This window comes from Hemiscyllium ocellatum, chromosome 19, assembly GCF_020745735.1.
Source record: "Hemiscyllium ocellatum isolate sHemOce1 chromosome 19, sHemOce1.pat.X.cur, whole genome shotgun sequence".
Taxonomy (NCBI): Eukaryota; Metazoa; Chordata; class Chondrichthyes; order Orectolobiformes; family Hemiscylliidae; genus Hemiscyllium; species Hemiscyllium ocellatum.
This window is the reverse complement of record NC_083419.1, coordinates 51,705,191-51,729,471: the sequence shown is the minus strand read 5'-3', so window position 1 is coordinate 51,729,471 and position 24,281 is coordinate 51,705,191. Positions and strand designations below refer to the sequence as shown.

Here is a 24,281-nt window from a genome sequence, read left to right as displayed (position 1 = left end):
ATAACTTTTCAGGTCCAGTGACCCTTCTTCTGTTAAGTTGATTTCTCTCCACAGATGCCGCCAGACCTACTTGTGTTTTTTCAAGCAATTTCTGATTTTGTTTGATTTCCAGCATTTGCAGTTTATTTTTGTAAAACGTTACTATACTTTTATAATACTGCATTATGCGGTTTGTGCATGACAAAAAGAGAACAGAGGGCATTTGCTGGCAGTTGGGAAGTGATAAATGGAAAGTGAAGATGGATTAACTTTAATTGACCAGCTATTGTATTATTGGTTTTATGATATACTGACACCACAGTTAATACACTTGTAAAAAGGTAAAACATCCCAAGTTTGTCATGTGCCCACTTTCATGACATATAGTAGTACAGTATTGACTTTCTTTAAAGAAAGGTAAGGATGGACTATTTTATCAGAATTCACGTAAGTTATAATCAGAATACAAACCTGTCGAAATTGAAAAAGTGAGATGTACCCACTCCCAATATCATCATAGACTTTGAAAGTACGGCGCATTAGCTTCCAACATTTTGCTATACATGGCTGGATACGCATCATTAAGTCAGTAAATATCTCATGTTCTGTTCCTGGACTCATCTGTAAGACAGAAAATGTTCTATAACCAAATTCAGACAAGACTTTGTGGTTGGTTCTAACAGAAAAGAGAAAGTAAACTTTAGGAGAAGTGAAGCAACAGAGTAGCCAGATGCACCTGAGGAAATATGTTTATACTGTTGACAACCCATCACTTGCTTCCTAAATTGCTAAAATGATCAATTCTTCCAGCTAAATGCCTCTCCCTTCCGTTCTATAAGAAACTAAAACTGTGCATTATCCACCCATTTAACTTCAAGTGCACATCTGGATGAAAACAGAGATGGAAGTAGAGGAAAATAAATGAAGGATTTATAGCTGAAAGCTAAAGAGCTGTGAGAGAGATGCAGAATGGAATTGTTTCCTGGTCAAGAAGCCAAGTGTACAAGTCCATTGGATTTTCCAGTTACAACTTGTACAGTGCTTTATTTGTAATGCAAAAGATTAATATGATTCTGCTCGGAACAAATCAATTGCACCACTGAAGAACAGCTTTTGTTGTCATGACCAATCTTATGTAGATGCTTGTGTGAGTGCAAGAGAAGGAGAGATTGAGGACAATATTGGCTACTACATCTACACTGAGGCCTCAAAATTTGGCAATCACTAGCACTGAATCTGCCACAATTCCATAAAACTATAAAGTTACTCAGTCTTCATAGCATAATTAATGAAAATAACTAAGAAAACATGAGCCTACCCATAAAAAGTACATAATTCTTTACTGTCTGAAAAGTTTGTTTTATTGTTCATTATACGTACTGGGATCTTTGGATGTGGGATTCTCATTCTCTCCAGTGGGTTCTCGTCTAATGGCCCCAGTGACAGGACGAGTCGCTGAAGAAATTCATTGTATGCAAAACGTCCAGTGTTCTTGATATCATATTTTTTTGCCAGCTGCTGGAATTCTTCTGGTTTAACTATCAAGCAAAACTTCTTCATTATATCTGGAAATTAAACATTTGAAGAGTCAAAAGTTTATATATTTCTCAAACATTTAAGTACAAAGACAATTTTCACTCAGGTTAGTTTACTGAGCCAAGAGTAAAATTGAAATAAAATTTATGTGAATACAGCCCAGGCTACATTCAAACCTACTTAAGATTATTTCAGGATATATAAAATTTAAGAATATCTAAATAAACCTAATCATACTATAGGAAGGATGTGGAAGCTTTAGAACGAGTGCAGAGGAGGTTTACCAGGATGTTGCCTGGAATGGTAGGAAAATCTTATGAGGAAAGGCTGAGGCACTTGGGGCTGTTCTCATTGGAGAAGAGAAGGTTTAGGGGAGATCTGATAGAAGTGTATAAGATGATTAGGGGTTTAGATAGGGTAGATACTAAGAACCTTTTACCGCTAATGGAGTCAGGTGTTACTAGGGGACATAGCTTTAAATTAAGGGGTGGTAGGTATAGGACAGATGTTAGGGGTAGATTCTTCACACAGCGGGTTGTGAGTTCATGGAATGCCCTGCCCGTATCAGTGGTGAACTTTCCTTCTTTATGGTCATTTAAGCGGGCATTGGATAGGCATTTGGAAGTTATTGGGCTAGTATAGGTTAGGTAGGATTCGGTCGGCGCAACATCGAGGGCCGAAGGGCCTGTACTGCGCTGTATCCTTCTATGTTCAATGTTCTATGTTCTATGATGATCCTAACAAGACAGCCAAATAAATAATGTGATATAGTCTAAGAAATTTGGAAAGTAGAAAAATGGCTTCTAACAAGCAGGCAGACCCCAGTATACCTGATTGTTGTCACATTTTCAATGTAGTTAAAAGGAAGGGCAGAATGTTTTCATAATGTAAACTGTTGAGACTTTACATATTTTGTGGATACTTTCAATGATGTAATCATATAGGGTTTGAATAATATGGTCTACATCTGGATATGCCATAATCAGATGAGAAGTCCATTCAGATCCAACTCAATATTGAGGACAATTTGTTGCATCTTTTAAATATTATTGACAAACCTATATTATGACACACTGCTGGAGCAGGTGGGATTTGAACTTAGGTTTTCTGGCCCAGAGATAGGGACACTATTGGAATACTGTTGCATACTTGGTGTGCATTGACTGGCACCCAGCTCAGAGTTGGACTGGCTTGAACCAGACTGCATCTCAGCTTGCTTTCTCTTTCAGTTCTCTCACTTCGCACCTACCCATGTGCTGGCCTTGTCTCGCCAGTTAGTCCAGTCACACCCAGACAGCTTGTTTTACTGGTCAGTTATCCTCAGTAAAGGGGTCATACATCTTACAGCATGGCTGTGTGCTATATCAACCTCCTACATGCTCCATCTTCTGGCAGCTCACATAGTAAACATACTGCACATTGTGTGGTAAACAAGAAGCCATGTCTGAAAGTCAGGGTAGGAGTCTTCAGCTCAGTCCATAGAGGTACCTGTCAAGAGCAGGCTCCTGGACTGGTCAGCCAACTCAGGGAATCCATGTCTCTGCAGTTCAGGAAGTGGATCCCATTCAGTCTAACTCTCTTGGACAGTCTGGGGGATAGCACTCATCCAGGGCTGTCTGGAAAGGTCCCTTAAAGAGGTTGGGCCAGTAAGTTTCTGTAAACAGACTTGACAAACCAAGGAGAAGGGGGAAGAGGTGGCAATTCGTGAAACTGATTCCCACAACAGAGAAGGGAGTTTCATTTCAGTTGGGTAATGTGAAGGAGGCATAATTATTGTGATTAATAATAAGTTAGCACATAGAATCCCCACAGGGTGGAAGCAGGTCCATTGAGTCCATAACAACCCTCCAAACAGCATCCCACCCAATCCCTCTAACTCTGCATTTCCCATAGCTCATCCACTTAGCCTGCACCTCGCTTGCACGATGGGCAATTAAGCCTGGTCAAACCACCTAACTTGCACAATTTTGGGCTGTGGGAGGAAACCCACGCAGATATGGGGAGAATATGCAAATTCCACTCTGTAGTTAGAATCAAACGTAAGTCCCTGGAGCTGTGAGGCTGCTGTACTAATGATAGAGTCACTGTCCTGTCTATCATTGTTATTTAAAATAAATAAAAAAGGATGGCAAACCCTTAAAAGCTTTGGCGTCAATTTCACCCCTGTTCTCAGTGTCCTTCTCTTTGCACTCCTTCTCTATCGCCTTCCAGATTTTGGAAACATCTTTCTTCAGCCTCTGCTCAATTTCCTCACAGTTCACTGATGGTGTCATGGAGGCTCGTTGTTGAGCCAACTCCTGCAAAACACAAAATAAAGTATTAACAAGCTGCAAGGACAGAGACTTATTTCACAGTGACAAATTCCTTGTTTCAGAACAAAAGATCAGAGATTTGGCAAATAAAAGTTGTTGCAACAGCTTAGAGGTCACGACATAATTGGAAAATACATACTGTACATGAAAGATGGTTCACAGGCTTGTTTTCATCTATCATTTCAACATTTTCAACAAGTCAGGTATGAGGCATAAGAGTTAAAGCTAGACATTTTAAAAAAAAAGAGGAAGGACTGGGAGTTTTAAATTATGCTTTTCAGTTTTGAGCATAATTATTTAGGAGTCAAACGCATCCTTCTCTATTTGTAATGTTTGCAGTTTCTTTGCTCAAGATGGGCGATGCTTGGACTAGAGAATTGCTCACCATTGCATTTGTAACTCAGTGACAATATTAGGCATTAGACACAGATGCTGAAGAATTCCCTCTATGATACCTCAACAAAGCGGTGCAACCTCATCTCAGAAACTGAGCAATAAAATCAGAAAATGCTCAAAACACTAAAAGTACCCAGCAATGTCAGTGGAGAAAGGCAAGTAAAGTTAATTTTCAGAATTGGGGAGCAAGCATCTCAGTTAATTCACACTTATTTGAATATAGATTAATAAGACAACTTCATTATTTGTAAATGACTTCTATCAATATTTTGCTGGCTGTTAAGATTCATTTCTAATGCAATGGACGATGTACAAAAGTTGCAACATGGCTTTTCTCAAAATATTCTCAAAGGCTGTAGCCACCTTTTGCTGGGAAGTAGGTCAAAATGACCAAGAAATAGTTGCAGTTGGGCTGAGGAGTGGAGGTCCTCAGAAAGGGTAAACAGGAGACAATAGCGCAAGATGCAGTGTTTTAGGAGGGCTTTCAAGAGTCAGGTTGTGTCAAGGAGATGCAGAGACCAAATGGAACAATAAGGAAAAAGGATGAGGGTTACAAGGGTTGGAGTGTCAGTGGAGAGTTAGCAGGAGCAGTGGGGGAGGTGGACGGGTTGGTTCAATTGTAGAGTTACCCACGAGTTGGACAGGATTCTAATCAGTCTTACATTTCCTAGGTAACCATCCACGTAATAAAGTCTATCTCTCCCAAGTTTCTTTATCGAGGTCAGAGTTGAACACATTCATGCAGTATCTCAGACATCTGGGTTATGGCCCATTGAAACTTCCTGGGAAATTCCTGTACAGTCAGTGTAATGGGAGTTTCACCGGGTCCCAACACATGTGGTTTTGGGGGTATTTGGATTATTCAGAGACCAGAAAATTTGGGTTAATTAAATAAAGAGCTAATTGAGGAACAAATTAAGTATTATTTAAAAGGAAAACAAACAATGGGCCAGAAATTGCTGGGAAAATAATGATGCATTGATAGTATTCACCTTTGTTAATTTGTACAAGATCTAGCATTGGAGCAGAGAAATTAATTTCATGAACACAATGAGATTAAAAAGCACAAGCAACACTTCTGGTCCAATGCTTTTGAGCAGAATGATAAACAACTAGGCAGTACCTTTCTATCACTGTGGATGGAAGATGAAGTTTTGGGGCGTCGAGCTTCAGAAGGAGGCCTGCTCCCAGATCCAGGTGTGGATGGTTTAGTCAGTGATGTATTTCCCTTCGGTTGTGATTCCCCCGACTGCTGTCCAGTGAACTGATTCAGAAATTTATGATAATCCAGATTTCCAAATTCATTGACTGGCAAATGGTTCCATAGGTTTTCAAACTGTAAGAAAGTATAAATTTGAATCAAACACGCAAGTTACTTTTTTCAATAAATGTTTCACAAAGTATCTGGAGTGCAAAATGTGAAATTAAAGATAATTATAAATTGATCAAAAGTTAACCATGAGCTACATGAAGTTTACTTAATGAAGGATATTCACATATGTGAATTGAAGACTCCTACTGGTTAGCGTCTTATCATTGCAAATGGAAAGGATCTATTTAGGGTTGGATGTAACCAAAATCAGCTTAGTTCAATTTCAGGGAGCTTCATGGAGAGTTTCTCTCATGCCCTTTGCCTCAGCTCACCTTATTATTTCTGCACCATGCCTTCATTGTGCTATTGTGCCCTCACAGCAGCACACCACTTGCCACTGCCAGGGCCTCCTGAAAATCCTAGCATCCATGCTATACTTAAAGCACAACAGTACACCAGCTTGTGTGCTGTCAGTCAGGAGGTGGCCTTCATATTTCTTTTGTGTAAAGAATTGCCCCAGAGATGGCCGAGAAAGGGACGTTAGGACTCTGCTTCACTTCCAGGAGATCCTGGTCTGTGGGATGTTGCAGAAACGACCAAGTACCAGACTCTGCTAGTCTGGTCTCAAGTTGCTACTGGGTCAGTGCTATTTCTATAGTTTGGAGAAATGCACACAATGCCACAAAGGGTGAATGACCTTCTGCACTCCAGGGGCAGTGACACCACCTTCTCTCTTCTATCTCACACAAAGGCTCATGGGAATAAAGGACACTTGTAGGAGATACTAAAAGTTCAGGACACCAAAAGCCCTAGAAGCATATAAAAAGGAAATCAAAGAGGGAGCATGATTAAATAGGTAATATAAAGGAAAATCCAAAAGCACATTATTAGCATATTAGAGGTAAGAGGATAACCAAAAAAAAGAGAGGGGAGGCTATTAGGAAAATAAGTTGCCAATTGTGTGTGGAGCTGAAAGATGTAGATGAGGTTTTAAATTAGTAGTTCGCATTCATGACAGATCACAATGTAGATTTAGAAATCAGGGAGGGGTCTTTGATTTACTTGAACAAACTGCAATTGAGAGGTAGGAGGCAAAAGCAGTTTTAATGGGTTTAATTTTTAATAAATCCCCAGCTGAATTTTATCACAGCCTGCTATGGGAGGTAGAAGGGAGATTGCAGGGGGCCTGACATTAATTTTCAAAACCTCTCTGGCCACAGAAGAGGGGGCAGAGGACTGGAGAGCAGATAGTGTGAGAAAATTATTCAGGAAAAGTGGTAAGGAGAAACCAGGGAAGTGCAGCTGAGTGAGTCTAACATGTGTGGGAGGAAAAAATTCTGAGAGACAGAGTTAATCTTCATTTGGACAGATCGGGAATAATCAAGGGTAGTCAGCGTGGTCTTGTGGGAGACATCATGTCAAAGTGTTGATTTGAGTTTTTGAAACAGGTGACGAGATGTGTGAATCCGGGTTGTGCAGTGTGTATTGTCAACATAGATTTCGGTAAGGCCTTTTACAAGCTCTCATCTGGGAGAATGAGCAAGAAGGTGTCAGCCCAAAGGATTCACAATAAATTGAAAAATTGGATCCAAAATTGGCTTTGTGGCCAGAGGGTGATGAATGACACTTGTCCTTATGACTGCAAGCCTGTGTCTCATGGCATCCCACAGGTTTCGATGGTGAGTCCCTTGATGTTTGTGAAGTAATATTAATGCTGCAAATGTGTTGCTGGTCAAAGCACAGCAGGCCAGGCAGCATCTCAGGAATAGAGAATTCGACGTTTCGAGCATAAGCCCTTCATCAGGAATGAGAGAGAGAGAGCCAAGCAGGCTAAGATAAAAGGTAGGGAGGAGGGACTAGGGGGAGGGGCGATGGAGGTGGGATAGGTGGAAGGAGGTCAAGGTGAATGGTCTATAAACAAATGTTGGATGTTTGATCGCAAATTCGTAGATAACATGAAAATTGGTGGTTTGCTAAGAATGAGGAGGAAAGCCTAGGACTACACAATGATGTACACAGCTTGGTCAGATGGGGACCTTAGGACAAAGGATCAGAGGGACATTGGTGTAACGACCGAATAAATGGATAAGGTGGTTAAGGCTGCATATAAGATACTTGCCTTTACTGGTCAAGAGATTAAAAGTCAAGGTTATGATATACCTGCACAGGGTGTCCATTAGACAACAGTTGGAGTACTGTGTGTAATTGTAAGAAGCATCCAGGAGGGTTTCCTACAGTAGTATGTAAATGGTCCAACTTGGGAAAGGGGCATACTGGACCTGGTGTTGAGGAATGAGCCCAGCCAGGTGGTTGAAGTTTCAGTAGGGGATTACTTTGGAAATAGCGATCACAATTCCGTAAACTTTAGAATATTCATGGACAAAGACGAGAGTGGTCATAAAGGAAGGGTGCTAAATAGAGGGAGGCCAACTATACCAAAATTCAGCAGAAATTCAGCAGAGGGTGATACGTGTTTGGAATGAGCTGCCAGAGGAAGTGATGGAGGCTAGTATAATTGAAACATTTAAAAGGCATCTGGATGGGTATATGAATAGAAAGTGTTTGGAGAGCTATGGGCCAGATGCTGGCAGGTGGGACAAGATTGGGTTGGGATATCTGGTCGACATGGATGGGTTGGACCGAAGGGTCTGTTTCCATGCTGTACTTCTCTATGACTATGTCAAGAACCCACTTTATTCCAATTTTAACATTTTCTCTACTGACTTGCTATTGACATATTCAGAGTTGTTTAATTCAAATTTTCACATTAATTAAAAATGCAAGAAAATCCTTCTTTACACTGTTTTATTAAAAATAGTCAAGGAATACTATTCATTAATCCATTTTCCCCAAGAAAGTAAAGACTTCAAAGTAAAAGGAATGGAAAGAACAACATCCAATCATAAATTCTATCACTCAAAAACACACCTGTTCATCTGTGAGGCTCATGAAATGTTTGAAAAATATTTCCTTAAAGTGCTTCTTAGAAACAACTTTTATATTTGCATAATCAACCTCTTCAAACTCTTGAGTAATGATGTAGAGGCATGAGTTAACCACCTCTCGGATGTGGGACATAATTTCAACCATTGTTAACTGTTGAGATGACTTAGGTCTGCTGGCTTGATCTTGTCCTTCTGGTTTCTCTGCAGCCTGCATTACAAAATAAGTTTTATTTATTATAAGTTATACAATCAACTGCAGACAACACAAGTAAATCAAAATGCATGTATTTTCACACATGTAGCTCTGTGTGTACTCGCCTTGTGATTCAATTTGATGATGATTTCATATCAGAGGTCCTTCACCAACTGACCGATGGAATGACATTGCTCTGTTTTCATTGACTAATCTACTATGCAAGACTCGGTTCAGAAGCTAAAAACTGCAATATTGTGTGTATTACAACAAAAGTAAATTCTTCTGAAATTCTCTCATCCACCCAAAAATGGCCTACTAGCCATCGAAAAATGACAGTGGTTGGTCACCGATTTTATTGAAGAATGCATAATTAAACATGTCCATTCAGTTATAGAATTGTCCCCACATTGAGAGAACAATAATTATTTTATTGTCAACATAAAAAGGATTAATTTAGCAAGTCAATGGTGATTGTCAATAGTGATGTTAATAGGTGTTTCTGCAGGCAATGTAGACATTATAACTTGGATGTCAGCTCACATCACTGAGCCCAGTGCTAACAATCCTTGTCCTACTCCTTTGCTCTCACAACTCTTTAACACCCAAACATGATTCAACTGCATTGTGCAGAACAACTGCAGTTAATTAGTCATTCTGACACCATCATAGATTTAGAAATGCTTTAACCTAAATATTCACGCTAATCTAAAAACTATACTCACCATTATTTTATATTGGTAAGAAAGGTTAACACTTCCTAATTATTTAAATAAATACTGTGCTTCATTAAATCACACAGAAATGGAAAACAATGATGAAATTATATTATCTCTCACATTATGAAAACAACCAGACAACAAAGAAGCTAAATTATGAAATCCGTTAGAAAGAAATTTTAGAAAAATTCAAATCATGATGCATTTTGGAATGTGATGTGCTGGAATCTGGTCAAGATTTAAAACGTTCTAAGATTGTTTATCTGATATCACCATTGTACTACTACAGCAATGGGATCAAATGGAACCTGTGAGGTCAGACAGTGAAGGGGTTGAAAATATGTGTGGGAGCATAGACTGGCTGAACATGGTAAAAATGAAAATCTGTGAATACCAGAAATCTTGAAATATAGGAAGAAAAACTTAATAAATAAACAGCCTACCTTTAGTTTTTCAAAATAGAAAAACCAGATTGACTTTTAGTTTGAAACCATGGGCACAATTTTTTCCATGGCTTCGGGACCCTATTGTCGGGCTCAAATGGGAAGTCAGAAACCAGCAATTTGTGGGGTATATCTGTGATTTAAAGAACCTGAGAGCACAGGAGCAGGCCCTTCAGCCCTCCAACTCTGCACTGATCAGATCCTCTATCTAAACCTGCCACCTACTTTCTAAGGATCTGTATCTTTGCTCCCTGCCCATTCACGTATCTGTCTAGATACATCTTAAATGACACTATCGTTCCCGCTCCTACCACCTCCGGTGGCAATGCATTCTAGGCACCCACCAACCTCTGCGTGAAGAATTTTCCCCATATATCTCCCCTAAACTTTTCCCTCTCACTTTGAACTCGTGACCCCTAGTAACTGAGTCTTCTACTTTGGGATAAGGTTTCTTGCTATCTACTCTCTCTACACCTCTCACAATTTTGTAGGCCTCCATCAGGTCCCCCCTCAACCTCCTTTCCAATAAAAATAATCCTAATCTACTCAACCTCTCCTCATAGCTAGCACCCTTGATACCATCCTGGTGAACCTCCTCTGCACCCTCACTAAAGCATCCACATCCTTTTGGTAATGTGGCAATTAGAACTGTACGCAGTATTCCAAATGTAGCCGAACCAAAGTCTTATACAATTGTAACATACCTGCCAACTCTTGTACTCAATACCCAATCCGATGAAGGAAAGCGTGCCGTATGCCTACTTGACCACTCTACTGACCTGTGTTGCCACATTCTGGAAACACTGGACCCAGATCTCTCTATATATCAATTTTCCCCAGGACTTTTCCATTTACGGTATAGCTCACTCTTGAATTTCAACCTCCAAAATGCATCACCTCGCATTTGTCCAGATTGAACTCCATCTGCCATTTCTCTGCCCAACTCTTCAACCTATCTATATATTGCTGTATTCTCTGACAGTCCCCTTCACCATCTGCTATTCCACCAATCTTAGTGTCATCTGCAAACCTGCTCATGAGGCAACCTACACCTTCCTCCAAATCATTTATGTGCATCACAAACAACAATGGTCCCAGCACAGGTCCCTGTGGAACACCACTGGTCACAGATCTCCATTTTGAGTAGCTTTCTTCCATTACTACTCTCTTCTCCTGTTGCCCAACCAGTTCTCGATCCATCTAGCTAGAATACCCTGGACCCCATGTGACTTCACCTTTTCTATCAGCCTACTATGGGGAACTTTATCAAATGCCTTGCTAAAGTCCATGTTTATGACATCTACATCTCTTCCCTCATCAATCAACTTTGTGATTTCCTCAAAGAATTTGCTCCACAATGGCCAAGAATTGCTCAAAGGGTAGATTGGACCTTCCTTGGAACTGGAGACATGCCAGATTATATACAGCAGCATATACATGAGGGATAAGTCATCCCAACATGGAGATACCTTCTCTCCAAACTTTTGACAATCTCTCAGGATTCAAACCATAATATTGGGAACACCAGATCATGCATAGAGGCAGTCTACGGCTCAACTGAAAGCAGGAAGGAAGGAGGGGTCTTGTAGTGCTGCCACCAGTTAGTCTGAGGCTTGTTGCTCGGTTTCCAAATGCCTCCAGGGAACTGGAGGACGATGGGGAAAAAAAGAGAGACATTCATTGACCCTTAAGGTGCTCAATCGCTTGCCTGCCACCCGTCAATTGAGTAGCCGTGTCACCCTCTCCACATCCACATCCCCCTTTGTACCTCCTGAGGTAGGGTGGAACTGAACGACTAGCATGGCATTGGCAGTGTGAACATCCTAGGCACCATCCACCACCTCCCCCCTTCCCCCGCCACCACCCCGTCCAACTCTGCCTCCATCGGATCCTAAAACTCCATGCCTCTATCAGAATATAGGACAAAGGAAAGACAGAAAACCTATGTGTAAAATGTTGCAAATCAATGAGATATGGTGAATACAATGTTGAAAGACAAGCATAAGACAAAGTAACAACTATGATCGAAAATAAAAGTTACTTGGTTTAACAGCAAATTAGCTTTTCATTTCATTGAGCACATTGCCTGTTATTTGACTCCATTCGTTCTTTTGTGTAGTCTCAAGAAAGATATTCAGTTTTATAACGCATTCCACTATTGCCAGGCATGTCAAAAATGTTTTACTATCAACAAAGTACCTTTGGAATGAAGTCACTGGTAATGTAGAAAATGTGACATACAATTTGCACAAGACAAGGTTTGATAAACAGCAATGAAATAAATTAACAGATTTTTTAAAAACACAAACAATGTAGATTTGTGGAGTAAACGTAGGCCATGACTGAATAAGAACACATCTGTCCATTTTTACATTCACATGAGACTGAAACGCCAATGGTACAATGCTTCTCCAAGATTGACACTGAGGCATTGACCAATATGACCCAGTCTTTGGAGTGGATACCTCAATCCACAATTACCTGATTATAATAGTAAAAAGTTTAATGTTGTTAAAATGCATCAAGGTTTGTCACTGGGCCATTAACAAATAAAGTTAGACTCAGAGCCATTTAACAAGATATTAGAAAAGGTGATCAAAACTTTGGACAAAAAGTTCGGTCTTAAAGCGCATCTTAACAAATGATTAAAAAGTATAGAAAGGCTGATGATGGAGATGCAAATGCTAGGGAGAGGTGAGAACATTACTACTGAGCTTTGGCTAACAATAAATCCTCTGATCTGACACTTTAACAGTAAATTTTTTAATTCACTCATGGCATGAGAGTATCACTAGCTAAGCCAGCATTTATTGCCCATCTGTAGTTGCCCCCAAAAAGTTGGTTGTGAGCTGTTTTCTTGAACCACTGCAGTCCACATGCTGTGGGTAGACACACAATGCTCTTACAGAAGGAATTCCAAGATTTTGACCCAGTGACAGTGAAGGTACGGCAATATATTTCCAATTCATAAAGTGCATGGCTTGGAGGGAACCTGCAGATGGTGGCTTGCCACTGTACCTGCAGCCCTTGTCCTTTCAGATAGAACTGTTGTGGGTTTGGATGTGGTTGTCTAAGGATCTTTAGCAAATTTCCGCAGTGCATCTTGTAGATAGTACACAGTGCTGCTACAGAGTGTCAGTTGTGGAGGAAGAGAATGCTTGCAGATGTGCCAATCAAGCTTTGTCCAGATAGTATCAAGCTAGGAGTGTTGTTGGGGTGAACTCATCCGGCAAGTGTGGATTATTCCATCATACTCCTGACTTGTACCTTTCGGTGGTGGGCAGACTTTGGGGAGTCAGGTGGTGTTACTCACTACTTGATTCTGACTTGCTGTAGGAGGTACAGTAATTTTATGGTTAGTCCAGCACAGTTTCTAGTCAATGGGTTTTTTTCAGCCTTTATTATATTCATTAAGGAATCAAAGTTATTCAATACTGCCATCTCTAGCAAAATGAACTATCAGCATTTGGGTTCTTTGATGAATAACAGCAGCCATATTTCTGCATTAAACTTCTTGGAGCAACCTTGCCATTGCTCAAATGAAATCATCATTATTATTCCAGAATATCACAATATTTATTTTATCAATTAGTGAAATCTATATAAAATATCATTAGCAAAGCTTCACACATAAACTTTGCTGATTGAATTTCTTCCCTAAAGGAGGATGTGAACCCATCTTTTACGCCAGAATTTAATCAAAGAATGCTAAGTAGTTCTGGAATATAGCCTAAATCTTCACCCACTAACAACCATAGGAAGTGCACTGTGACAAATATTGCAGTGTTAGTGTGATTTAATAAAGTTACTGCTCGCTTCTCCAAAACGCATACATTCTAACAACGTGGAAATGGTACATTTGAGTTGAAGACTGTGAAAACTTCAATCAAAACCTCAGCAACAGCTGTTGACCTCCAACACAATGGGAAACATTAATAGGAGGGTCTCTTGAGTAGCCAGAATGTAAAGCTGTAATCTAAACATCCCATTAATCATTATTTGTAAAACTGTTGTTAACCTAGGCTTAGTGATTCATACGACTTTATAAACCAGAATATTCTTCTATTCTCAGATGTCAAGGTACATTCTAATGGAAATATGTCCCTGTTAAAATTGAAGGAACTGTTGTCATTATGATAATACACAGTAGAAGCTGATAGATATTTGAAACTTAACTTTAAATAAAACACATGCTTCTAAAATCCTTGAATAATTAAGGTACAATTCAGCACTTAAATAAAAGACAAGTTATATGATTGTGAATATGAAAGACTTCATTAGTTAGTATTTCTTTCTAAAGTTTTGGAACATTCATCTTAAACATTTTATAAAATGCGATACAGCTGTGCAACACAATGGAGGTTTATATTTGCTTGTCAGGAGAAAGGACTACACATTGAGGAATAAACATTAAATGCAAATTATGCCGACCTTATAATTGTAGATATTGTAGCTCTGTAGAAAGTCAAGCCAGTCTACCATGTAGTCTGAATCTAATTTCAATTTGCTGAGAAGGTAATTGAACTCCTTGTCTGTTAGTCTGAAGCATACATTATGAAGTACCTGGCGGAATGCTAATGAATTGATCTTTCCATTCCCATATTTATCAAATGATTTGAAGGCCTAAGGAAACAAAATTTAAAAAAAACAATGTTTCTCACATTCATTTTTATTCTATAAAAACATCTTCCAAGTCCCTTTGATGCATCAATGCACAACACAGCAAGTCATTAAGTCAAACAGACCAATAAAGTTTCAGATTTCAGCAACTGGGTTAGTTGATATGGTAAGATAACCTTAATGGTCTTGACTAGGGAAAAAATAATACAGGACTCCTGCTATCATTATCAAGAACAACTGAAGTGGTACACGTGTGGACCTCAGACAAAGTTAATATTGTTTTCTATGAACCAGGCCTACCTCCCTAGTTAAGTACTTGTTAGAACGCTTGCATAAAGGATTGTGACAAACACAAGATCCTCCTGGTGCCTGCTAAGCCATAACCTATTGCAATGATCCTAGAAGAAGGAAGGTAACGTATGAATGAACAACAAAATGTTTTAATTGTATAGGGGCATTGTATTAGTAGCAGGTCTGGTTCTATTTTGAAACATTAATTTAAGAGCATGGGAATGTGACAGGCAGTTAAATTAGTTTTTAAACTTCTTTAGCAATGAGCATGCACAGATATGATGGACAGAATTTCAGCACTGCAAATTTCTCTCATTTAGCTGTTCAAGCCATTGAGAATTGTGGGTTCTTGAGGCAATTTAAAAATTCATTAGTGTGTGAACATTCTGTAGGCTGGTAAGGCTTGACATGGATAGATGCATACTTATAATTTCCCATTTATCCAAGTTTCTAACAGTATTTGTTTCGAGGATGGTGATAGTTGAGAAGCTAGTTGTTCTCTACAGGGGAAGAATGGAAAGAAATAATCGGGAGAAATAAAAATGCAGGTGGTGCATCTCATGCACCTCATATGCTCATCACAAATCTAATTTGAATGCCAGTAACGGGCTAAGCAGTGACAGGCTGTATTGCTGTAAAAATAAAACAAAACAGCTGTCAGAGAATCTGCTTTGTGTACTGAACTTTCAACAGAATTATTTTAATGATGCAGGCTCCACTGGCTCCTTGATATCACTTTTATATAGGAGTGCTCTGATGAGCATAGCTGGTTGCCCTAAGTGGAATGCTCTGCCCCAGAGGGCAGTGGAGGCCCAGTCTCTGGATTCATTTAAGAAAGAGTTGGATAGACCAATCCTCGATCCCCTTCACCGTCAGGACCAACCACCTGAAGGTGCTGGGTATTTGGTTCGGGGGGCTGGGGCGTGTGCCAAGTCTTGGGAGGAGCGTATCAGTAAAGTGAGACAGAAACTGGGCAGATGGAAGCTGCGGTCGCTCTCCACCACGGGAAAAAAACCTGGTCATCAGGTGTGAGGCACTGTCATTGCTGTTGTACGTGGCACAGGTCTGGCCTATTCCTAGAACCTGCGCCGCTGCAGTCACCCGGGCCATCTTCCAGTTTATATGGAGTTCAAAGATGGACCGGGTCCGAAGGGACTCGCTATACAAAGATCTGGGCAACGGGGGAAAAAATACACCCAATGCCACCCTCACCCTGCTGGCCACCTTTGTGTGTGGCTGCATCAAGCTGTGCGTGGATCCCCGGTACGCAAACACCAAGTGTCACTACATACTGAGGTTCTACCTGTCCCCGGTGTTGCGAAGGATGGGCCTGGCCTCGCTGCCGCGGAACGTTCCGAGTAGTTGGACCGTTCCGTACCACCTGTCCTTCGTGGAGAAATTTATGAAGGGAAACACGTTTGACCACAAGTCCATCAGGAAGTGGTCAGCACGTAGTGTCCTCGAGACCCTTCGGGAAAAGGAGAGGGCGGATCCGATCGAGTGGTTCCCTGAGCAGACTGTCAAAGCCATTTGGCAGAATGTCTCATCGCCAGAACTGTCCAACAAGCACCAAGACATGGCTTGGCTGATGGTGAGAAGGGCTCTGCCTGTGAGATCCTTTATGCATGCCCGGACTCTCAGCCGCACTGCACGCTGCCCTCGAAGCGGCTGCGGGGTGGAAGAGACTGTCACACACCGCTTTGAGGAATGCAGTGGTGTTTGTCGAGGTTCGTCCCGAGCAGCGCCGTGACGCGGGACTCCGTTCTCTACGGCCTGTTCCCCAGGACGCACACTGAGACGAACATCAACTGTGCCTGGAGGATCATCAACTCGGTGAAGGACGCTCTCTGGGTGGTCCGAAACCTGTTGATCTTCCAGCTGAAGGAGTTGACTCCGACTGAGTGTTGCAGACTGGCACATTCCAAGGTCCAGGACTACGTGTTGAGGGACGCGCTGAAGCTTGGGGCAGCTGCCGCCAAGGCGCGGTGGGGAAAGACCGTGTAACATCTGCCTGCCTAAAGAAGAACAGGGGGCCCATACAGTCGTTTGGGCTCTGCTGACACCTCAGCTAAATATATGGGCATATGAGTGAGAAAGGCACAGACCTGTATATAACAATGATAATTTCTGATCTGTGTATGTAAATGTTGACATATGTATGGCATGACCAAATGTACAGACCATCAAATTATTTTATGATTATTTAACGAATAAAGTATATTTTTGAAATTAAAAAAAAAGAGTTGGATAGAGCTCTTAAGGATAGTGGAGTCAAGGGTTATGGAGATAAGGCAGGAACAGGATATTGATTAGCCATGATCATATTGAGTGGTGGTGCAGGCTCAAAGGGCAGAATGGCCTACTCCTGCATCTATTGTCTATTGTCTAATTTGTGGAAACTGCATAATTAATGATTTATATCTTTGTGCTGTATTGATCAGTTTCATTGGTCTCAGACTGAAAATCAGGCACTAGAATAATTATTCTTTTGTGTCCAACTTCACTATACAGCTTATCAGATGCCCAGGTAATGAGTAAAATGACTTTAATGTGAGACACCTTTATAAGCAATCAAGGCAATTTATTTAACATTTCATTTTCCAAGGAAACTAGTAAATCTTCTATCGCCTTGCAACAAGCGAGTCAGGTTCCAAAGGTAGACTTCATATGAAGTAGGATTAAAGGACAGAAGATAATTATTTCAGGGTACACAAAATAACACAGTGGTAATCCAATAGGCAGTGTGTGCTGCGAGTTCTCTGATTATTTAATATTTTTATCTTGATTTATCCGATTGTAGATGAAGATGTTTGAGAAAGCACCTTTTCCTGACATGTGAATGTCCTTTGGTCTCTGCCATAATCAATTCCTTGCTTTTTTCATTTTTGCATGAGAACGAACTTATGTCTGTTTGTCAGTCTGTCTGATGCATGTCTATCAACATTTTATTAATGTTTATGCATCACTTAAAATTCTATGTATGTGTCTCGATTGTGGGGCTTTCTTATCTGATTTCAGCATCGGTGCTTTGAAGTCTGTCAATCTTTCTCTATCATTAATTATGTTGTATTCTGGCTAAAATCTTTGTTTCTCTGCTCTATAATTGCCTCATACTCTTTACACCTTCTCAACATCTTCAATTCTGCTGCTTCCCCCCTTCTATCCCAAACTCTCTGCAACCCTTATAAGTTGTCTCTCGAGGTCATAGATGTGATGCAGGTAACCTCACAGCAGTGATCTAATCTCCCTCTTGATGTATAATGTCAGGGTTGTGGAAGGTTATGACTAATTCTACATAGATTTCTGCTTTAAAGATCAATGTATGCATCTCTGCACTTTCGCTCCATCTTGTCTAAAAATTGCATACTGCACAGCTCAATTGCCCCATTAATTGTACCTCTGAGATAGTTAGCAATTGGCCACTCAACATGTATGGCTTTTAGTGAATGTCAACACAACATAGTCTCTAAAGGATAAAAAGTAAACCAGCTTGTTGTCTTAAACAAGGGTGATCAGATAAAATGAGTTACCATGTAACGTTTGTTTGTACAATTAAAAAGAATTTTATCCTTCAGCGAGGTAATTAGGACAGCTTCTGTAAGGAAATAATACTTCAATAATAATTTTTGGATATTGATTGATGTTAATGCACAATATTGTGATAATCTGAACAACACCTTGTTGACTGAAATGTTCTTTATGCAAAATTTTAAAATGACTCACCTCCAACAATGCATTTGAGGATTTGGCGACTTCTCCTTTTAGTTTAGTGAGCATTTTCTCTGGAGATTGTATTTGAAAATTTTCACGTGGAATAAATGTAAGTTTTGGGCCACGCTTCAGTGACTTATCTTCAATATCCTCAATGGCTCTCAAGAAATCAGCGTAAGAAAATTTGCAATTGTGCATCGGGATTTCCAAACTGAAGTGGGATGTGTGAACCAAGAGCAAATATAAACAGATGGCAATTCCATTTTGACACAACAAGACTTGAGGATTGCACGCTACAAAAATTGCATCTGTCTTTGGTTAGTACATTGATCAATACGTTCACCTTATTTTTTATAAATCTTCTCTATACACTGCGTTATACAGCTTCCCACATACTGAAGTGTTAAATGTTCCCACAAATGAAAATTCCACATTTTTATATATATATTTTATGTTTAGATACATGTTTTCTGCTTATCTTTATTTTAGTTTTGTCTTGATAAAATCGTATATTTACTTTTTCTGAAATTTAAATTAACAGCAAAGGCTTCGTGAGCCTGCATGCTTGTGTATTTTAATGTGACTGGTTACTTATCTGTTTGATGACATCACTGCTGCTACATGCGATGAATATGGTACCTGATTTAAACTGCTCTAGTCAAGCAACAACCTGACCTAATCATAGTGATTGCGCATAAGGAATGATTCTATGTCCCAGACATTCTACCCATCGTTGTCCTCAGAGCAGGAAGAGTCCTTTATTGGCCACTTATGACAGTGAACAACCTACCTTTCCCACCACTGGAAAAATGGAATGACAGAAAGCGCCAACCCAGAAATTCGAATGCATTTCCATATAATTTCCCAGCCTTCCCATCTCCCAGCCTGAACATTCCAGCCAATGTGACCACTCATTACAGTATCAAGAAGAAGATTAATGCATTGTCCTTCCATTCTGGTGGGTAATAAGCAATAAAGCCATCTACGGGAAACCAGTTTCTAAGCTCCCTTATAAAAAGCCACTTGTATAAGACCAGTTTTCCAAAGGGATGAGAGGCTTAGTAAATTGGATCTATGTATGCTACAATTTAGAAGGAAGACAAGTGATCAGAGAGGCTAGATATGATAGACACTGAAGAATGTTTTCCCTACATGGGAAATCTACAAAACAGCGGTACAATCTTAGGGTAAGGGGCTATTCATTTAGGACTGAGACGAGGAATAATGTTTTCACTAAGAGGTAGTGAATTTGTCATTTTCTATCCCAAAAGGGTTGTGGATACTCCATTGTTGAGTATAAGACTGAGGTAAAAAAATCTTCGGTCTCTCAGGGAATCAAGACAGTTACAGTCTGGGGAAACATGTTAAAGACAGATCAGCTGTGTTAAGACGTGCTGAACAGCTGAGCAGGCTGATGTAATTTACATCTGCTTGTATTTCACATGGTATTGCATTTTTATATTGAATAAGTTAACTAAATTCTCAAATAGATAATTGCCAAGAATGACAACCCAGTAGAAAAGACACATTGTGATCTTACTGGGTGCCTGATAACCAAGTGTAATGTCTGTTCATACCTGACCAAGAGCTGTTTAAGTTGTTCTTCACCCAGGTGGTAGTTATGATCCTTCAGCACCCTTTGAAAATCATTTACTGACACACAGCCATCATTCCTTTTATCTAGTTTGTCAAAGGCCTCATGAAAGCCTTTATGGTGGTTCCTGAATTTAGCTCTTACAGATCAACAGAAAGCAGCATAGATTAATGTATTACAGTCAAGTTCAATATACTGCCTATTAACAGATATATTCCATAATAATAAAAGTCCAGTTACTAACAGAAGTTTTGTAATAATTTCTGACAATAATAATTCAGTTTTCTTTTACCAGCATGCACTGTTGAACCAAAGTACTGTTTAGTTTGACAAAGGATATTTCTCCTTTTAGTTCTCTTTAGAAACAAATCATACTGTCTTTTATTCGAAAGCTTTATTCTCCTATGAACAACAGACAATTAAATACTAGAAAAATGGTCATAAAGTCATTCAGCATGGAAACAAATCCTTTGGACTAACTTGTCATTGCCAACCATGCTCCCAAATGAAACTGGTCCCATTTGCCTGTATTTGGCCCATATCACTCCAAACCTTTCCTTTTCATGTAGCTATCCAAATGTCTTTGAAAATGTTGTAACTGTACCCACATTCACCACATCTTTCTACACATGAACCACTCTTTCCAAAGAAGCAACAATAGGTGGCATAAGGTACTGGCATGATCTATCTTCAAACCCAACAATTCTAAGTTGCAACAGTAATCAATAGGAACCAAAGATTAAAATGTATAGGATCCTACTTACTTAAGCTGCTTTTTCAGCTCAGTGATATTAAGATTTCCTGTCTGAAGTTTCTGTTGGATTCCATCGGTGTGGAATTGCTGTTGCTTGTTGGACTGATCCATTAATCTGCCTCGGCTCTCTGGAACGATTTGTTTACTGTCTGTCTGGACCGGTCTTGCAAATCTATTCCTAAGCTTCTTCAGGAACTCAAGGTGGGTGGTAAAGCCTTTCTTATCTGAATCATACCTGAAAATGCACATGTAAGAAAATTCAAAGCATGTTCTTCAGGCATAACATTCCTTCCAATTGTTGCAGTAATAAAAGGCAGACACCCAAATGAGGCTTTGGAATGGAGAATTAACTGGTTAGTTGATCTGAAAAATGAAATTTTGGCCTGATTTTCTATAAGGGTTCTCCCATTGCCTTCCCTAAGTTTGAGCACAACAATGCTAATACTATTTTGCCAGAAATCTTGGGGATCTCCTGTGAAGTTACACTATAATAGCAAGATAATTCATTCTTTCGATTAAATTTGTGTTCGCTTGTCATCCTTTATCCATTGTTATCATTCATGGTCATTTTGTTGCATGCTATTGTTTGATTTGGACCACAATTCAGCATCTCATTTAATGTGGTAAATGGATGTTGAAGTCATATGTTCATTCTATTAAAAGTCACTATTCCACAAGTTAGCCCAGAACCATGTTGAATGTCTGTTAAGATATAGATCAATTGGAAATCCTAGTCACCAGACAAACCCATCAATCTCTTCCATTTGGAGAGATGGCTTCCAATCAGTATTATTTTATTTACAAAGCTTTGAACATATTCAGTTGTAGTAGAAACTGCTATGGAGCAGTCAGATCAGTCATTTAAATATTTAAATAACCAGCTAGTTATAACCTTAATGCAAGATTCTGGGTTGAACAGCCAGTGCTATGGCTTCTGAAGCTGTGTGGGACATGCCACAGTTAACAAGGTGAGAACAAACGTCACTAATCAATGAAATCGATAGGCCAGAAAGACTTTAAAGACTGAAAGTGCATGGCTTCCACTCTGCCTTTGAAAAAGGACTGTGCTCACAGGATTTGCTTCAAGAGCATGTTTTCACTGTTTTTCAGGTAATTTTGTCCTTTAAATATTTCCTTCCCTGCAACACAGGAGCAGCCTATGCAATTATTTCATGGAACAATGATTAGGAAGAAGAGAAGCTGTCACATAAATCCCAACTGACCCAGCAGCAGCAAAACTAACAGCACCAGACAGCTGCTCCACAGGACAGAAGGTATTGACGTAGATTTCTAACATGATGGAGGTGACACCCTACCACAGGGTATACAACTTCCCAACATGACAGAACCACAGTACTGTATAAGACCCAGACTTTCATGGCAGGTTAGTACTGATATCAACAAATTCTGCAACAAAAGGGACAGGAATGCACATACAAGGCCAACCATCAAAGTCATCACTGCCACAAAATTCTTCACACAGCCCTGCACTGGGTACTTTGCAGTGATTTAGAGCTGACATGTGGAGGATTGTAACCTAGGGTCCACAAGTGTATCTTACAGGTGACTGAGGCCATGTTTGCCAAGGCACTGATATGGTACTGTTGTTGTCATGTTGAAAAGTACACATCAAAGTAGACAAAATAACCTGGAAAGCAGCAAAAGCATGCTCTCCAATTAGGTCCTGTGAGCACAAGCCTTTCGTAAAGACAGAGTTGCAATTTGGGCTGGTCAGACACAGAACGTTTGTATTTGCAACACTAACTAGCTTTTCACTGATACAGGTTGGTGTATAATTCTGGCCACCCTTCTGTATGAAGAATGTTGTCAAACGTCAGAGGATGCAGAAAAGATTTACAGGGAGGTTGCTGGGACTGGAGGGTTTGAGTTAAAGAGCGAGGCTGATTAATCTGGACCTTCTTTCTCTGGGGCGTTGATGGCTGAGGGGAGATTTATAAAATCATGAGGGGTATGAATAAGGTGAATAAAGAAAGTTTTTCTTCTAGGGTGGGAAAGTCCAAAACCAGAGGGCATAGGCTTAAGGTGTGAGAGAAAAGATTTAAAAAGGACCTGAGGGATAATTTTTTCATGCAGAGAGTGGTGCGCAAATGGAATGAGCTGCCAGAGGAAGTGGAGGAGGTGGGTACAGTTACAACATTTAAAAGCATCTGGATGTGTACATGAATAGGAAGGGTTTCCAGCGATACGGGCCAAATGCTGGCAAATGAAGTTAGGTCAGATTGGGACACCTGATTGGCACGGCCGAGATGGACCAAGAAGTGTGCTTCTGTGCTATATAACTCTATGAGGCACCCCTAAGTAGAGTCAGCAGTGGCCCCTTGGAGACACTAGCTATCTTCTAAAAGTGAAGTTGATGACAAATATGAAGACCCCCTACCTCTGATGCAATGGAAAGACACAATTGAAAGCACATGAGCACAAAGATACCCATAGAGCAAGGATAGGGCTGATAGAGAAGTAACCTCAAGTGCTTGGACAGGTCTATCAGTACCATTCAGTTTGTACCAGCAAAAGGTTTCATAAAAGATAGGAATACACATGATACAACAAGGATGACTGGAGCTGCAGTGTAGGAAAGGAAACATTACCTGCCCTCCAGAGCTGAATGCAGGATAAGAAAGATGCATGCTGAGGAAGCTTGTAGCTGTTCACTGAATTACCGGAGAAGCCTATGGCAGACTGGTTCAGATAACACAGCTGTGTAAAAAGTTATGGCACAGAAGAGTTGCCCACTTCACCAGTCCACACCACCAATTCCCCAGTGCAAATACGGTCAGGAAATGCTCAATGTGTAACACCTCCATTGCTTGTTTTCCATTACATTCCTACCATTCTACTGACCGATTATGTCCATTTGGAAAATGGGAGGCAACTGTGGAGAATGGACAATGGAAACTTGAAATAAGGTGCATGTTTCAGCTACACTTCACAATACATTGACACAATAATGTTAAACAAAATGAACCCTCTTGGACAACACAAAGACTCTTAGTTCTACACGTGGTCTCAGCCAAGTTAGAAGCAGTTTGCTTGTTCCCCTACACTAACAGCTGAAGTGCTTGAGGCTTCCATTCTCTGGGTTTTGTGACTCTGGAGGATCAATAACAAATACTGCCTGCTGTGTAGCTGTGCAGATGTGGTTGTCTGGACATATGGGGTTCTGACTGAAGCATAAGGAGGCAAGAGTGGATGAGAAGTAGGAGGGCCTTGAGCAAACCCCCTTTCCATGTGCCATTTTTTGGACCTACAATGGAAGTTGGTCTGAGGCAGTAATGTGCAGAAGAATGGTAGGCAGGTCAGGGTCAGCACCTCAAACCATGATGAAGTTTAGTATTTTTGTCTTACTGAGATCAATAAACCTCTTGCAATATTGTTTCTTAGTTCAAGGTACCAGATTCTAGTTGCTCATGTCCTGCACCACTTCCATCAGCTTTATTTGAAAAGCATGGCCTCCT

The 24,281-nt window shown here is 40.2% G+C and overlaps 1 protein-coding gene across 1 annotated transcript in view; it reads right to left on the bottom strand.

Moving 5' to 3' along the window:
- The window catches only part of efcab6 (EF-hand calcium binding domain 6), a 102,910-nt gene that overhangs the window by 511 nt on the left and 78,118 nt on the right, over positions 1-24,281 (bottom strand). Inside the window, exons 24-32 of the mRNA XM_060839546.1 lie at positions 20,816-21,040; positions 19,998-20,190; positions 18,470-18,769; positions 14,267-14,458; positions 8,464-8,688; positions 5,347-5,559; positions 3,650-3,812; positions 1,360-1,544; positions 451-600 (exon numbers count right to left, since the gene is read on the bottom strand). Of these exons, the coding sequence (XP_060695529.1) occupies positions 451-600; positions 1,360-1,544; positions 3,650-3,812; positions 5,347-5,559; positions 8,464-8,688; positions 14,267-14,458; positions 18,470-18,769; positions 19,998-20,190; positions 20,816-21,040 (1,846 nt within the window). The remainder of the gene's footprint in view (positions 1-450; positions 601-1,359; positions 1,545-3,649; positions 3,813-5,346; positions 5,560-8,463; positions 8,689-14,266; positions 14,459-18,469; positions 18,770-19,997; positions 20,191-20,815; positions 21,041-24,281) is intronic.